Source organism: Salvelinus namaycush, unplaced genomic scaffold, assembly GCF_016432855.1.
Source record: "Salvelinus namaycush isolate Seneca unplaced genomic scaffold, SaNama_1.0 Scaffold3337, whole genome shotgun sequence".
NCBI classification, from domain to species: Eukaryota; Metazoa; Chordata; class Actinopteri; order Salmoniformes; family Salmonidae; genus Salvelinus; species Salvelinus namaycush.
The window spans coordinates 1-18,284 of record NW_024060272.1 but is presented as its reverse complement, the minus strand read 5'-3'; the positions used below and the strand labels follow the sequence as shown (position 1 = coordinate 18,284).

General features: G+C 51.4%; 1 protein-coding gene across 1 annotated transcript; it reads left to right on the top strand.

Annotated features, from left to right (window-relative positions):
• Nucleotides 1-318: 318 nt before the first annotated feature.
• On the top strand, nucleotides 319-6,673 carry LOC120040190 (eukaryotic translation initiation factor 4E type 2-like). The gene is made up of 4 exons (XM_038985436.1): nucleotides 319-423; nucleotides 1,969-2,072; nucleotides 4,275-4,411; nucleotides 5,306-6,673. The coding sequence occupies exons 2-4, from the start codon at nucleotides 2,007-2,009 to the stop codon at nucleotides 5,343-5,345; spliced, it is 243 nt and encodes an 80-aa protein (XP_038841364.1). The 5' UTR covers nucleotides 319-423; nucleotides 1,969-2,006; the 3' UTR covers nucleotides 5,346-6,673.
• Nucleotides 6,674-18,284: the final 11,611 nt, after the last annotated feature.

Sequence of the window (18,284 nt, the reverse complement as noted above, 5' to 3'; positions counted from 1 at the left end):
GTTGGTCAGTCCTTACACCTACACACACACACCCCCCTCTGTATTGTGTGTGTGTGTGTAACAAAACAATATTAATCTTCAAACTATATGCTACCAGGTTATAGTGCATAAACATAAATCCTAACACTACCAAATACTAATTGAGTGTATGTAAACTTCTGACCCACTGAGAATGTGATGAAAGAAATACAATCTGAAATAAATAATTGACATTTCACGTTCTTAAAATAAAGTGGTGATCCTAACTGACCTAAGACAGGGAATTTTTACTAAGATTAAATGTCAGGAATTGTGAAAAACTGAGTTTAAATGTATTTGGCTAAGGTGTATGTAAACTTCCGACTTCCACTGTATCTTTGTGTGTAACCCTCCAGGATGAAGCTAATAAGAACGGTGGGAAGTGGATCATCAGGCTGCGGAAAGGTCTGTAGTTTTTAATACTATTATTATTGTTATTATTACTATTATTATTACTACTACTACTACTACTACTACTACTACTACTAATATTATTATTATTTGGCCGAGGCTGCGCAACCTGTTCACTTTTTTTTCTCTAAACCTCCTTTTTAAAATGTTGACTTTGGGCAAAAACACCAAAATAACAGCTTAACTGATCAGTGCTCCATATAGAGAATGATAGAAGCTTCTTGTGGCCACAGGTTGTTTTAGCAGCGCCATTGAGGGCTTCCACCGTGCTTCTGCCATTTTAAAGTAGTCAACTGGGTTGGGATTCCTATGGGTTGTAGCATCAATGGAGCTGCCCAAGATGTCAGACGCCATGATGTCACAGATATAAAGATGAGTCCTCTATCTATCTATGATGTACCATCATACCAGGTCGTTTAATACTGAAACAAATTAAATGATTGATGAATAAAATATTTAGCTACAGAAGTGCCATTTCTTACCGATCTCTACAGCTTCCATCCAAAAACCAATCCTTTGAAATGACATCAACACATACTGGAGGAGTTACTGGCTAGCTACAGTGGCCAGTCGTGGCGCGCATGACCAGAATGACACATCAATGAACCACCAAAGGAACCACACCCCATTTCTATAAAAAAAAATAGAAAGAGGCGGAGTTGGACCGTTTTTCGTGCCCAAAGTCTATCTTTAACATTCTAAACATCCCTTTAATGTTCAAAATGTCCTTTTTAACGTTATAAATGTCACCTTTATTTAACTTGGCAAGTTAAGAACAAATTCTTATTTACAATGACTGCCTACACCGGCCAAACCCGGACGACGCTGGGCCAATTGTGCGCCGCCCTATGGGACTCCCAATCACGGCCGGTTGTGATACAGCTTGGATTCGAACCAGGTTGTCTGTAGTGAATCCTCTAGCACTGAGATGTAGTGACTTAGACCGTTGCGCCACTCGGGAGCCCAAACATCCTTTTACCATTCTTAAACATCCTATTTGCGTTCTGTGCTCTTCTTTAAACCTGCATTTTAATATTGTTAATATTGTTGTTGTTGACAGGTCTGGCCAGCAGGTAGAACATTATTCTGGCCATGTTGTTAATATTGTTGTTGTTGACAGGTCTGGCCAGCAGGTGAACATTATTCTGGCCATGTTGTTAATATTGTTGTTGTTGACAGGTCTGGCCAGCAGGTAGAACATTATTCTGGCCATGTTGTTAATATTGTTGTTGTTGACAGGTCTGGCCAGCAGGTAGAACATTATTCTGGCCATGTTGTTAATATTGTTGTTGTTGACAGGTCTGGCCAGCAGGTAGAACATTATTCTGGCCATGTTGTTAATATTGTTGTTGTTGACAGGTCTGGCCAGCAGGTAGAACATTATTCTGGCCATGTTGTTAATATTGTTGTTGTTGACAGGTCTGGCCAGCAGGGAGAACATTATTCTGGCCATGTTGTTAATATTGTTGTTGTTGACAGGTCTGGCCAGCAGGTAGAACATTATTCTGGCCATGTTGTTAATATTGTTGTTGTTGACAGGTCTGGCCAGCAGGTTCTGGGAGAACATTATTCTGGCCATGTTGGGAGAACAGTTCATGGTGGGAGAGGAGATCTGTGGAGTGGTGGTCTCTATACGCTTCCAGGTACACACACACACACACACAGGCTGAATCTCTTGGGCCCTAAGCCCTTTATCGATTGGCCGCTTGCTGATCGTGATCACTAAGTTTTTTGGGGGCCAAAATGAGCATTGAGATGATGCCCAGTTAACGTCCCACTTGTCATTATAAAAAAAAATCTAAATTAATTCGCAAAAATTCTCTCCCACGACTTGTCTTGTAACATGACTCGCTATGAAACACGGGCACTTGGGACCTGGGGCAAAGACGGAGGCATAGGTTACTCTGATAGACAGTGAGCAAGTTGTACAAAATATGTGCAAGTACAGTACCAGTCAAAAGTTTGGACACACCTACTCATTCTAGGGTTTTTCTTTATTTTTACTATTGTCTACATTGTATAATAATAGTGAAGACATCAACGCTATGAAGTAACACATATGGAATCATGTAGTAACCAAAAAAAGTGTTAAACAAAGCAAAATATATTTGAGATTCTTCAAAGTTAGACACCCTTTGCCTTGATGACAGCTTTGCACACTCTTGACATTCTCTCAACTAGCTTCATGAGGTAGTCACCTGGAATGCTTTTCAATTAACAGGTGTGCCTTGTTACTTTGTGGAATTTCTTTCCTTGATGTGTTTGAGCCAATCAGTTGTGTTGTTATTTGGTAAAAGACCAAGTCCATATTATGGCAAGAACAGCTCAAATAAGCAAAGAGAAACGACAGTCCATCATTACTTTAAGACATGAAGGTCAGTCAATACGGAAAATGTCAAGAACTTTGACAGTTTCTTCAAGTTCAGTCGCAAAAACCATCAAGCGCTATGATGAAACTGGCTCTCATGAGGACCGCCACAGGAAAGGAAGACCCAGAGTTACCTCTGCTGCAGAGGATAAGTTCATTAGTTACCAGCCTCAGAAATTGCAGTCCAAATAAATGCTTCACAGAGTTCAAGTAACAGACACATCTCAACATCAACTGTTCAGAGGAGACTGTGTGAATCAGGCCTTCATGGTCGAATTGCTGCAAAGAAGAGACTTGCTTGGTGTGGGGGTGCTTTGCTGGTGACACTGTCTGTGATTTATTTAGAATTCAGGGCACATTTAACCAGCATGGCTACCACAGCATTCTGCAGCGATACGCCATCTGGTTTGCGCTTAGTCCCACTATCATTTGTTTTTCAACAGGACAATGACCCAAAACACACCTCCATGCTGTATAAGGGCTATTTGACCAAGGAGAGTGATGGATTGATAATGTAATGGGAATATGACGAGGCTGGCTCAGGCTTACAGCTAGCTAGCAAGTTAATGTAATGGGAATATGAAGTGGCTGGCTCAGGCTTACAGCTAGCTAGCAAGCTAATGTAATGGGAATATGAATCGGCTGGCTCAGGCTTACAGCTAGCTAGCAAGCTAATGTAATGGGAATATGAATCGGCTGGCTCAGGCTTACAGCTAGCTAGCAAGCTAATGTAATGGGAATATGAAGTGGCTGGCTCAGGCTTACAGCTAGCTAGCAAGCTAATGTAATGGGAATATGAAGTGGCTGGCTCAGGCTTACAGCTAGCTAGCAAGCTAATGTAATGGGAATATGAATCGGCTGGCTCAGGCTTACAGCTAGCTAGCAAGCTAATGTAATTGGAATATGAAGTGGCTGGCTCAGGCTTACAGCTAGCTAGCAAGCTAATGTAATGGGAATATGAATCGGCTGGCTCAGGCTTACAGCTAGCTAGCAAGCTAATGTAATGGGAATATGAAGTGGCTGGCTCAGGCTTACAGCTAGCTAGCAAGCTAATGTAATGGACAAGTTTTTGTGTACATTAATCAGAAATACGGCTCATTCAAGCACTAAACTCCTTAGCTAGATGAAAAATTGGGTGACTAAGACCTCGGCAACTTGTTTTCTGTTGACTTATTTTACTATTTTTGAGGGCAAAGTAGATGTGACTAATTGAGGTGCTGAAATTGTTGGGATGAACTTGCTGCCAAGGGTACGAAGTTGGCAAAGGATTCCCACTCGATGAAGAGGCTTCCAAAGGTTGCAGTGGAGCCCTCGATGACTCGACAACTAGCACTTGAGATTGACTGAACGCGCATATCGAGTGGTCAAAGTGTTCGGTTTGAGATTCAGCCTCACTCGTGTGTGTGTGTGTGTGTGTGTGTGTGTGTGTGTGTGTGTGTGTGTGTGTGTGTGTGTGTGTGTGTGTGTGTGTGTCTAGGAAGACATCCTGTCTATATGGAATAAGACGGCCAGCGATCAGGTGACGACGTCTCGAATCCGAGACACTCTTCGACGCGTCCTGAACCTCCCTCCCAACACCATCATGGAGTACAAGACACACAACGACAGCCTCAAGTACGATATACACACACACACTCCCACCTAACACCATCATGGACACACACACACTCCCACCTAACACCATCGTGGACACACAACGACAGCCTCAAGTACGATACACACACACACACTCCCACCTAACACCATCGTGGACACACAACGACAGCCTCAAGTACGATACACACACACACACTCCCACCTAACACCATCGTGGACACACAACGACAGCCTCAAGTACGATACACACACACACACTCCCACCTAACACCATCGTGGACACACAACGACAGCCTCAAGTACGATACACACACACACACTCCCACCTAACACCATCGTGGACACACAACGACAACCTCAAGTACGATACACACACACACACTCCCACCTAACACCATCGTGGACACACAACGACAGCCTCAAGTACGATACACACACACACACTCCCACCTAACACCATCATGGACACACAACGACAGCCTCAAGTACGATACACACACACACACTCCCACCTAACACCATCGTGGACACACAACGACAGCCTCAAGTACGATACACACACACACACTCCCACCTAACACCATCGTGGACACACAACGACAGCCTCAAGTACGATACACACACACACACTCCCACCTAACACCATCGTGGACACACAACGACAGCCTCAAGTACGATACACACACACACACTCCCACCTAACACCATCGTGGACACACAACGACAGCCTCAAGTACGATACACACACACACACTCCCACCTAACACCATCGTGGACACACAACGACAGCCTCAAGTACGATACACACACACACACTCCCACCTAACACCATCGTGGACACACGACCACTCACTGTGTTGTCTCTATAGATAATTCAGACTTCTTTTTTATTGATCTGTGTTTTCTTTTTAGGGATAATTCCAGCTTCCGCAACACAAAGATCACCCTGTGAAGAGAGACAAACCACCTGGCCATTTCTCCTGAAGTTATACTGTTTCCTCATGGACGATAACATGACTCTCTGTCACACTCTTTCTGTCTCCTCTCTCTCGGCATCTCTCTGTCTCTCGGCATCTCTCTTTCTCTCGGCATCTCGTTCTCTCGGCATCTCTCTCTTCCCCCCCACCCCCCGGACTCTTTCTCTCTCTCCAGGGTTTACAATACTTGAATTGGCTTCTGAAATGGAACACCTTGAAAATCTGACATTTTCTCAAGTTGGTACTTGAATTAAAATGAAAGGAGAACAGAAAATGATCAAATATGTTTATGAAAAATGTGTTGGTCTTGTATTCTACCCAGTTTTATTTCCTCACGTTCTGGTTGCCAGGTGAGATCGCTCATTCCACCCACTCAGCCAGGCAGGTCCAAAACTGACTGATTAGGTGCTGCCAAACGTCACATCGATAGCTAAAAGGCCGGGCATGTAGATTTAAGCCTACCAGTTGTGAGTATGGAACATTTCTGGGATCTTTTATTTCAGCTCATGAAACATTCACATGGGTGAATTGACCCTGAAGAGCTACATGAAGCGGGAAAGACAACTCTGCATCCCGCGCCGGTGCTAGTTCTACATTGGGACGTTTTCTCTGCAATGAGAAAACTTGCGATATTCAATTTGATCAAGCGGTAGCCAGGCTCCTGGCGTTCTGTTGGCTGCTCACAGCCCACCCAGCGACTCTAAACCTGCCAGTCGGAAGCGTGATGCTTTTCCGTAGAATTCGCGAAGATTCCCAAATGTGCAATAAAAATACAATAGTCATTAATACTCAAATGACATCATCAGTACTGACTTACGATTCATGTATATAATAAAGCAACGTATTAACTTGTAAGGTAGTGATGAATAATATACAGTAATATACCGTTTTTTCCCATCAAGGTTGTGGCGATATACTGTCATCTGGTGGCAACTAGAAACAATCACATTTTATTGGTCACATACACATGGTTAATATTACAAATTGATGGTCCTTGAAAATAAATATTAGTGCTTGAAAAAGTACTTAAGTCCTTGAATTTGACTTGCCACTGTCTGTATGAACCCTGTTTCTCTTGCCTCGCTGCATTTCTCTCATTCTTGCTGCCTCTTGCATTTCTGAGAGTGTTTCACTGCGGAGATGGAGTAGTGCATTGCTATGGAAACTAGTGTGATACTATGGAGACGAGAGTCCTCTTTTTGCAATTTGTCGATGAGTTGCACAACAGGCCAGTGGGACCAACTCTGTGTGTGATGGTGTTAATGTTCCCATGACTACAGAAATAAATGTGTTTTTAGTATCCTGTCTGACTACTTCATAATTACATTAACCCTAATCTTGATAAAAAATGTTGAATACCCGTGACCTGTGGGAATGCTTATTGAATTTTCATAATACATTTACGTGCTAAACTCTGAGCAGTTGTTTTTCGTTCTTTACAAGACCCGGAAAGATAGAAAGTGACGACATTACAGCCCTTGTCTTTTTGGAAATTGAACTCCTCTTACTGTTGGCAGTATTATTAGAATTCCCCCCACACGTCTGTGAGAACTATTAGCACAGGCAAGTCTGTTTAGGCATAGCATGCAGGGCAAAGACATTAGCCAACGGCATGGACCTTAGCCAACAGGGCATGGACCTTAGCCAACAGGGCATGGACCTTTGCCAACAGGGCATGGACCTTTGCCAACAGGGCATGGACCTTTGCCAACAGGGCATGGACCTTTGCCAACAGGGCATGGACCTTTGCCAACAGGGCATGGACCTTAGCATACAGGGCAAGGACATTAGCCAGCAGGGCATGGACCTTAGCCAGCAGGGCATGGACCTTAGCCAGCAGGGCATGGACCTTTGCCAGCAGGGCATGGACCTTAGCCAGCAGGGCATGGACCTTAGCCAGCAGGGCATGGACCTTTGCCAACAGGGTATGGACCTTTGCCAACAGGGCATGGACCTTAGCATACAGTGCAAAGACATTAGCCAGCAGGGCATGGACCTTAGCCAGCAGGGCATGGACCTTAGCCAGCAGGGCATGGACCTTAGCCAGCAGGGCAAAGACATTAGCCAACGGCATGGACCTTAGCCAACAGAGCATGGACATTAGCCAACAGGGCATGGACCTTAGCCAGCAGGGCATGGACCTTAGCCAACAGGGCATGGACCTTTGCCAACAGGGCATGGACCTTTGCCAACAGGGCATGGACCTTAGCATACAGTGCAAAGACATTAGCCAGCAGGGCATGGACCTTAGCCAGCAGGGCATGGACCTTAGCCAGCAGGGCATGGACCTTAGCCAGCAGGGCATGGACCTTAGCCAGCAGGGCATGGACCTTAGCCAGCAGGGCATGGACCTTTGCCAGCAGGGCATGGACCTTAGCATACAGGGCAAAGACATTAGCCAGCAGGGCATGGACCTTAGCCAGCAGGGCATGGACCTTAGCCAGCAGGGCATGGACCTTAGCCAGCAGGGCATGGTCCTTAGCCAGCAGGGCATGGACCTTTGCCAACAGGGTATGGACATTAGCCAACAGGGAATGACCTTTGCCAGCAGGGCATGGACCTTAGCATGCAGGGCAAAGACATTAGCCAACGGCATGGACCTTAGCCAACAGGGCATGGACCTTAGCCAGCAGGGCATGGACCTTTGCCAACAGGGCATGGACCTTTGCCAACAGGGCATGGACCTTTGCCAACAGGGCATGGACCTTAGCATACAGGGCAAAGACATTAGCCAGCAGGGCATGGACCTTAGCCAGCAGGGCATGGTCCTTTGCCAGCAGGGCATGGACCTTAGCATACAGGGCAAAGACATTAGCCAGCAGGGCATGGACCTTAGCATACAGGGCAAAGACATTAGCCAGCAGGGCATGGACCTTAGCCAGCAGGGCATGGACCATAGCATACAGGGCATGGTCCTTAGCCAGCAGGGCATGGACCTTAGTCAGCAGGGCATGGACCTTAGCCAGCAGGGCATGGTCCTTAGCCAGCAGGGCATGGACCTTAGCATACAGGGCAAAGACATTTGCCAGCAGGGCATGGACCTTAGCCAGCAGGGCATGGACCTTAGCCAGTAGGGCATGGACCTTAGCCAGTAGGGCATGGACCTTAGCCAGTAGGGCATGGACCTTAGCATGCAGGGCAAAGACATTAGCCAACGGCATGGACCTTAGCATGCAGGGCAAAGACATTAGCCAACGGCATGGACCTTAGCCAGCAGGGCAAAGACATTAGCCAACAGGGCATGGACCTTAGCCAACAGAGCATGGACATTAGCCAACAGGGCATGGACCTTAGCATACAGGGCAAAGACATTAGCCAGCAGGGCATGGACCTTAGCCAGCAGGGCATGGTCCTTTGCCAGCAGGGCATGGACCTTAGCAAACAGGGCAAAGACATTAGCCAGCAGGGCATGGACCTTAGCATACAGGGCAAAGACATTAGCCAACAGGGCATGGACCTTAGCCAGCAGGGCATGGACCTTAGTCAGCAGGGTATGGACCTTAGCCAGCAGGGCATGGTCCTTAGCCAGCAGGGCATGGACCTTAGCATACAGGGCAAAGACATTTGCCAGCAGGGCATGGACCTTAGCCAGTAGGGCATGGACTTTAGCCAGCAGGGCATGGTCCTTAGCCAGCAGGGCATGGTCCTTAGCCAGCAGGGCATGGACCTTAGCATACAGGGCAAAGACATTAGCCAGCAGGGCATGGACCTTAGACAGCAGGGCATGGACCTTAGCCAGCAGGGCATGGACCTTAGCCAGCAGGGCATGGACCTTAGCCAGCAGGGCATGGACCTTAGCCAGCAGGGCATGGACCTTAGCCAGCAGGGCATTGACCTTAGCCAGCAGGGCATGGACCTTTGCCAGCAGGGCAAAGACATTTGCCAGCAGGGCATGGACCTTAGCCAACAGGGCATGGACCTTAGCCAACAGGGCATGGACCTTAGCCAACAGGGCATGGACCTTTGCCAACAGGGCATGGACCTTTGCCAACAGGGCATGGACCTTAGCATACAGGGCAAAGACCTTAGCCAACAGGGCATGGTCCTTAGCCAACAGGGCATGGACCTTAGCCAACAGGGCATGGACCTTTGCCAACATGGCATGGACCTTTGCCAACAGGGCATGGACCTTAGCATACTGGGCAAAGACATTAGCCAGCAGGGCATGGTCCTTAGCCAGCAGGGCATGGTCCTTAGCCAGCAGGGCATGGTCCTTAGCCAGCAGGGCATGGTCCTTAGCCAGCAGGGCATGGACCTTTGCCAACAGGGCATGGACCTTAGCCAACAGGGCATGGACCTTTGCCAACAGGGCATGGACCTTTGCCAACAGGGCATGGACCTTTGCCAACAGGGCATGGACCTTTGCCAACAGGGCATGGACCTTTGCCAACAGGGCATGGACCTTTGCCAACAGGGCATGGACCTTTGCCAACAGGGCATGGACCTTTGCCAACAGTGCATGGACATTTGCCAGCAGGGCATGGACATTTGCCAGCAGGGCATGGACCTTAGCCAGCAGGGCATGGACCTTAGCCAGCAGGGCATGGACCTTAGCCAGCAGGGCATGGACCTTAGCCAGCAGGGCATGGACCTTAGCCAGCAGGGCATGGACCTTAGCATACAGGGCAAAGACATATGCCAGCAGGGCATGGACCTTAGCCAGCAGGGCATGGACCTTTGCCAACAGGGCATGGACCTTTGCCAGCAGGGCATGGACCTTAGCCAGCAGGGCATGGACCTTAGCCAGCAGGGCATGGACCTTAGCCAGCAGGGCATGGACCTTTGCCAACAGGGCATGGACCTTTGCCAACAGGGCATGGACATTAGCCAACAGGGAATGACCTTTGCCAGCAGGGCATGGACCTTTGCCAACAGGGCATGGACCTTTGCCAACAGGGCATGGACCTTTGCCAACAGGTTATGGACATTAGCCAACAGGGAATGACCTTTGCCAGCAGGGCATGGACCTTAGCATGCAGGGCAAAGACATTAGCCAACGGCATGGACCTTAGCCAACAGGGCATGGACATTAGCCAACAGGGCATGGACCTTAGCCAGCAGGGCATGGAACTTTGCCAACAGGGCATGGACCTTAGCCAACAGGGCATGGACCTTAGCCAACAGGGCATGGACCTTAGCCAACAGGGCATGGACCTTAGCCAACAGGGCATGGACCTTTGCCAACAGGGCATGGACCTTTGCCAACAGGGCATGGACCTTTGCCAACAGGGCATGGACCTTAGCATACAGGGCAAAGACCTTAGCCAACAGGGCATGGTCCTTAGCCAACAGGGCATGGACCTTAGCCAACAGGGCATGGACCTTAGCCAACAGGGCATGGACCTTTGCCAACAGGGCATGGACCTTTGCCAACAGGGCATGGACCTTAGCATACTGGGCAAAGACATTAGCCAGCAGGGCATGGTCCTTAGCCAGCAGGGCATGGTCCTTAGCCAGCAGGGCATGGTCCTTAGCCAGCAGGGCATGGTCCTTAGCCAGCAGGGCATGGACCTTTGCCAACAGGGCATGGACCTTAGCCAACAGGGCATGGACCTTTGCCAACAGGGCATGGACCTTTGCCAACAGGGCATGGACCTTTGCCAACAGGGCATGGACCTTTGCCAACAGGGCATGGACCTTTGCCAACAGGGCATGGACCTTAGCATACTGGGCAAAGACATTAGCCAGCAGGGCATGGACCTTTGCCAGCAGGGCATGGACCTTTGCCAACAGTGCATGGACATTTGCCAGCAGGGCATGGACCTTAGCCAGCAGTGCATGGACATTTGCCAGCAGGGCATGGACCTTAGCCAGCAGGGCATGGACCTTAGCCAGCAGGGCATGGACCTTAGCCAGCAGGGCATGGACCTTAGCATACAGGGCATGGACCTTAGCATACAGGGCAAAGACATTTGCCAGCAGGGCATGGACCTTTGCCAACAGGGCATGGACCTTAGCCAGCAGGGCATGGTCCTTAGCCAGCAGGGCATGGACCTTAGCATACAGGGCAAAGACATTTGCCAGCAGGGCATGGACCTTAGCCAGCAGGGCATGGACCTTAGCCAGTAGGGCATGGACCTTAGCCAGTAGGGCATGGACCTTAGCCAGTAGGGCATGGACCTTAGCATGCAGGGCAAAGACATTAGCCAACGGCATGGACCTTAGCATGCAGGGCAAAGACATTAGCCAACGGCATGGACCTTAGCCAGCAGGGCAAAGACATTAGCCAACAGGGCATGGACCTTAGCCAACAGAGCATGGACATTAGCCAACAGGGCATGGACCTTAGCATACAGGGCAAAGACATTAGCCAGCAGGGCATGGACCTTAGCCAGCAGGGCATGGTCCTTTGCCAGCAGGGCATGGACCTTAGCAAACAGGGCAAAGACATTAGCCAGCAGGGCATGGACCTTAGCATACAGGGCAAAGACATTAGCCAACAGGGCATGGACCTTAGCCAGCAGGGCATGGACCTTAGTCAGCAGGGTATGGACCTTAGCCAGCAGGGCATGGTCCTTAGCCAGCAGGGCATGGACCTTAGCATACAGGGCAAAGACATTTGCCAGCAGGGCATGGACCTTAGCCAGTAGGGCATGGACCTTAGCCAGCAGGGCATGGTCCTTAGCCAGCAGGGCATGGACCTTAGACAGCAGGGCATGGACCTTAGCCAGCAGGGCATGGACCTTAGCCAGCAGGGCATGGACCTTAGCCAGCAGGGCATGGACCTTAGCCAGCAGGGCATGGACCTTAGCCAGCAGGGCATTGACCTTAGCCAGCAGGGCATGGACCTTTGCCAGCAGGGCAAAGACATTTGCCAGCAGGGCATGGACCTTAGCCAACAGGGCAAAGACATTTGCCAGCAGGGCATGGACCTTAGCCAACAGGGCATGGACCTTAGCCAACAGGGCATGGACCTTAGCCAACAGGGCATGGACCTTTGCCAACAGGGCATGGACCTTTGCCAACAGGGCATGGACCTTAGCATACAGGGCAAAGACCTTAGCCAACAGGGCATGGTCCTTAGCCAACAGGGCATGGACCTTAGCCAACAGGGCATGGACCTTTGCCAACATGGCATGGACCTTTGCCAACAGGGCATGGACCTTAGCATACTGGGCAAAGACATTAGCCAGCAGGGCATGGTCCTTAGCCAGCAGGGCATGGTCCTTAGCCAGCAGGGCATGGTCCTTAGCCAGCAGGGCATGGTCCTTAGCCAGCAGGGCATGGACCTTTGCCAACAGGGCATGGACCTTAGCCAACAGGGCATGGACCTTTGCCAACAGGGCATGGACCTTTGCCAACAGGGCATGGACCTTTGCCAACAGGGCATGGACCTTTGCCAACAGGGCATGGACCTTTGCCAACAGGGCATGGACCTTTGCCAACAGGGCATGGACCTTTGCCAACAGGGCATGGACCTTTGCCAACAGTGCATGGACATTTGCCAGCAGGGCATGGACATTTGCCAGCAGGGCATGGACCTTAGCCAGCAGGGCATGGACCTTAGCCAGCAGGGCATGGACCTTAGCCAGCAGGGCATGGACCTTAGCCAGCAGGGCATGGACCTTAGCATACAGGGCAAAGACATATGCCAGCAGGGCATGGACCTTAGCCAGCAGGGCATGGACCTTTGCCAACAGGGCATGGACCTTTGCCAGCAGGGCATGGACCTTAGCCAGCAGGGCATGGACCTTAGCCAGCAGGGCATGGACCTTAGCCAGCAGGGCATGGACCTTAGCCAGCAGGGCATGGACCTTTGCCAACAGGGCATGGACCTTTGCCAACAGGGCATGGACATTAGCCAACAGGGAATGACCTTTGCCAGCAGGGCATGGACCTTTGCCAACAGGGCATGGACCTTTGCCAACAGGGCATGGACCTTTGCCAACAGGTTATGGACATTAGCCAACAGGGAATGACCTTTGCCAGCAGGGCATGGACCTTAGCATGCAGGGCAAAGACATTAGCCAACGGCATGGACCTTAGCCAACAGGGCATGGACATTAGCCAACAGGGCATGGACCTTAGCCAGCAGGGCATGGAACTTTGCCAACAGGGCATGGACCTTAGCCAACAGGGCATGGACCTTAGCCAACAGGGCATGGACCTTAGCCAACAGGGCATGGACCTTAGCCAACAGGGCATGGACCTTTGCCAACAGGGCATGGACCTTTGCCAACAGGGCATGGACCTTAGCATACAGGGCAAAGACCTTAGCCAACAGGGCATGGTCCTTAGCCAACAGGGCATGGACCTTAGCCAACAGGGCATGGACCTTAGCCAACAGGGCATGGACCTTTGCCAACAGGGCATGGACCTTTGCCAACAGGGCATGGACCTTAGCATACTGGGCAAAGACATTAGCCAGCAGGGCATGGTCCTTAGCCAGCAGGGCATGGTCCTTAGCCAGCAGGGCATGGTCCTTAGCCAGCAGGGCATGGTCCTTAGCCAGCAGGGCATGGACCTTTGCCAACAGGGCATGGACCTTAGCCAACAGGGCATGGACCTTTGCCAACAGGGCATGGACCTTTGCCAACAGGGCATGGACCTTTGCCAACAGGGCATGGACCTTTGCCAACAGGGCATGGACCTTTGCCAACAGGGCATGGACCTTTGCCAACAGGGCATGGACCTTAGCATACTGGGCAAAGACATTAGCCAGCAGGGCATGGACCTTTGCCAGCAGGGCATGGACCTTTGCCAACAGTGCATGGACATTTGCCAGCAGGGCATGGACCTTAGCCAGCAGTGCATGGACATTTGCCAGCAGGGCATGGACCTTAGCCAGCAGGGCATGGACCTTAGCCAGCAGGGCATGGACCTTTGCCAACAGGGCATGGACCTTTGCCAACAGGGCATGGACCTTTGCCAACAGGGCATGGACATTAGCCAACAGGGAATGACCTTTGCCAGCAGGGCATGGACCTTTGCCAGCAGGGCATGGACCTTTGCCAACAGGGCATGGACCTTTGCCAACAGGGCATGGACCTTTGCCAACAGGGCATGGACATTAGCCAACAGGGAATGACCTTTGCCAGCAGGGCATGGACCTTAGCATGCAGGGCAAAGACATTAGCCAACGGCATGGACCTTAGCCAACAGGGCATGGACATTAGCCAACAGGGCATGGACCTTAGCCAGCAGGGCATGGAACTTTGCCAACAGGGCATGGACCTTAGCCAACAGGGCATGGACCTTAGCCAACAGGGCATGGACCTTAGCCAACAGGGCATGGACCTTAGCCAACAGGGCATGGACCTTAGCCAACAGGGCATGGACCTTTGCCAACAGGGCATGGACCTTTGCCAACAGGGCATGGACCTTAGCATACAGGGCAAAGACCTTAGCCAACAGGGCATGGTCCTTAGCCAACAGGGCATGGACCTTAGCCAACAGGGCATGGACCTTAGCCAACAGGGCATGGACCTTTGCCAACAGGGCATGGACCTTTGCCAACAGGGCATGGACCTTAGCATACTGGGCAAAGACATTAGCCAGCAGGGCATGGTCCTTAGCCAGCAGGGCATGGTCCTTAGCCAGCAGGGCATGGTCCTTAGCCAGCAGGGCATGGTCCTTAGCCAGCAGGGCATGGACCTTTGCCAACAGGGCATGGACCTTAGCCAACAGGGCATGGACCTTTGCCAACAGGGCATGGACCTTTGCCAACAGGGCATGGACCTTTGCCAACAGGGCATGGACCTTTGCCAACAGGGCATGGACCTTTGCCAACAGGGCATGGACCTTTGCCAACAGGGCATGGACCTTTGCCAACAGGGCATGGACCTTAGCATACTGGGCAAAGACATTAGCCAGCAGGGCATGGACCTTTGCCAGCAGGGCATGGACCTTTGCCAACAGTGCATGGACATTTGCCAGCAGGGCATGGACCTTAGCCAGCAGTGCATGGACATTTGCCAGCAGGGCATGGACCTTAGCCAGCAGGGCATGGACCTTAGCCAGCAGGGCATGGACCTTAGCCAGCAGGGCATGGACCTTAGCCAGCAGGGCATGGACCTTAGCCAGCAGGGCATGGACCTTAGCCAGCAGGGCATGGACCTTAGCCAGCAGGGCATGGACCTTAGCATACAGGGCAAAGACATATGCCAGCAGGGCATGGACCTTAGCCAGCAGGGCATGGACCTTTGCCAACAGGGCATGGACCTTTGCCAACAGGGTATGGACATTAGCCAACAGGGAATGACCTTTGCCAGCAGGGCATGAACCTTAGCATGCAGGGCAAAGACATTAGCCAACGGCATGGACCTTAGCATGCAGGGCAAAGACATTAGCCAACAGGGCATGGACCTTAGCCAACAGAGCATGGACATTAGCCAACAGGGCATGGACCTTAGCCAACAGAGCATGGACATTAGCCAACAGGGCATGGACCTTAGCCAGCAGGGCATGGACATTAACCAACAGGACATGGACCTTAGCCAGCAGGGCATGGACCTTAGCCAACAGGGAATGGACCTTTGCCAACAGGGAATGGACCTTTGCCAACAGGGCATGGACATTAGCCAGCAGGGCATGTACCTTTGCCAACAGGGCATGGACCTTTGCCAGCAGGGCATGTACCTTTGCCAACAGGGCATGGACCTTTGCCAACAGGGCATGGACCTTTGCCAACAGGGCATGGACCTTTGCCAACAGGGCATGGACCTTTGCCAACAGGGCATGGACCTTTGCCAACAGGGCATGGACCTTAGCATACAGGGCAAAGACATTAGCATGCAGGGCATGGTCCTTAGCCAGCAGGGCATGGACCTTAGTCAGCAGGGCATGGACCTTAGCCAGCAGGGCATGGACCTTAGCCAGCAGGACATGGACCTTAGCATACAGGACATGGACCTTAGCATACAGGGCAAAGACATTTGCCAGCAGGGCATGGACCTTAGCCAGCAGGGCATGGACCTTAGCCAGCAGGGCATGGACCTTAGCCAGCAGGGCATGGACCTTAGCCAGCAGGGCATGGACCTTAGCCAGCAGGGCATGGACCTTAGCCAGCAGGGCATGGACCTTAGCCAGCAGGGCATGGACCTTAGCCAGCAGGGCATGGACCTTAGCATACAGGGCATGGACCTTAGCATACAGGGCAAAGACATTTGCCAGCAGGGCATGGACCTTTGCCAACAGGGTATGGACATTAGCCAACAGGGAATGACCTTTGCCAGCAGGGCATGGACCTTAGCATGCAGGGCAAAGACATCAGCCAACGGCATGGACCTTAGCATGCAGGGCAAAGACATTAGCCAACAGGGCATGGACCTTAGCCAACAGGGCATGGACCTTAGCCAACAGGGCATGGACCTTAGCCAACAGAGCATGGACATTAGCCAACAGGGCATGGACCTTAGCCAGCAGGGCATGGACCTTTGCCAACAGGGCATGGACCTTAGCATACTGGGCAAAGACATTAGCCAGCAGGGCATGGACCTTTGCCAGCAGGGCATGGACCTTTGCCAACAGTGCATGGACATTTGCCAGCAGGGCATGGACCTTAGCCAGCAGTGCATGGACATTTGCCAGCAGGGCATGGACCTTAGCCAGCAGGGCATGGACCTTAGCCAGCAGGGCATGGACCTTAGCCAGCAGGGCATGGACCTTAGCCAGCAGGGCATGGACCTTAGCCAGCAGGGCATGGACCTTAGCCAGCAGGGCATGGACCTTAGCATACAGGGCAAAGACATATGCCAGCAGGGCATGGACCTTAGCCAGCAGGGCATGGACCTTTGCCAACAGGGCATGGACCTTTGCCAACAGGGTATGGACATTAGCCAACAGGGAATGACCTTTGCCAGCAGGGCATGAACCTTAGCATGCAGGGCAAAGACATTAGCCAACGGCATGGACCTTAGCATGCAGGGCAAAGACATTAGCCAACAGGGCATGGACCTTAGCCAACAGAGCATGGACATTAGCCAACAGGGCATGGACCTTAGCCAACAGAGCATGGACATTAGCCAACAGGGCATGGACCTTAGCCAGCAGGGCATGGACCTTAGCCAACAGGACATGGACCTTAGCCAGCAGGGCATGGACCTTAGCCAACAGGGAATGGACCTTTGCCAACAGGGAATGGACCTTTGCCAACAGGGCATGGACATTAGCCAGCAGGGCATGTACCTTTGCCAACAGGGCATGGACCTTTGCCAGCAGGGCATGTACCTTTGCCAACAGGGCATGGACCTTTGCCAACAGGGCATGGACCTTTGCCAACAGGGCATGGACCTTTGCCAACAGGGCATGGACCTTTGCCAACAGGGCATGGACCTTTGCCAACAGGGCATGGACCTTAGCATACAGGGCAAAGACATTAGCCAGCAGGGCATGGTCCTTAGCCAGCAGGGCATGGACCTTAGTCAGCAGGGCATGGACCTTAGCCAGCAGGGCATGGACCTTAGCCAGCAGGACATGGACCTTAGCATACAGGACATGGACCTTAGCATACAGGGCAAAGACATTTGCCAGCAGGGCATGGACCTTAGCCAGCAGGGCATGGACCTTAGCCAGCAGGGCATGGACCTTAGCCAGCAGGGCATGGACCTTAGCCAGCAGGGCATGGACCTTAGCCAGCAGGGCATGGACCTTAGCATACAGGGCATGGACCTTAGCATACAGGGCAAAGACATTTGCCAGCAGGGCATGGACCTTTGCCAACAGGGTATGGACATTAGCCAACAGGGAATGACCTTTGCCAGCAGGGCATGGACCTTTGCCAGCAGGGCATGGACCTTAGCATGCAGGGCAAAGACATCAGCCAACGGCATGGACCTTAGCATGCAGGGCAAAGACATTAGCCAACAGGGCATGGACCTTAGCCAACAGGGCATGGACCTTAGCCAACAGGGCATGGACCTTAGCCAACAGAGCATGGACATTAGCCAACAGGGCATGGACCTTAGCCAGCAGGG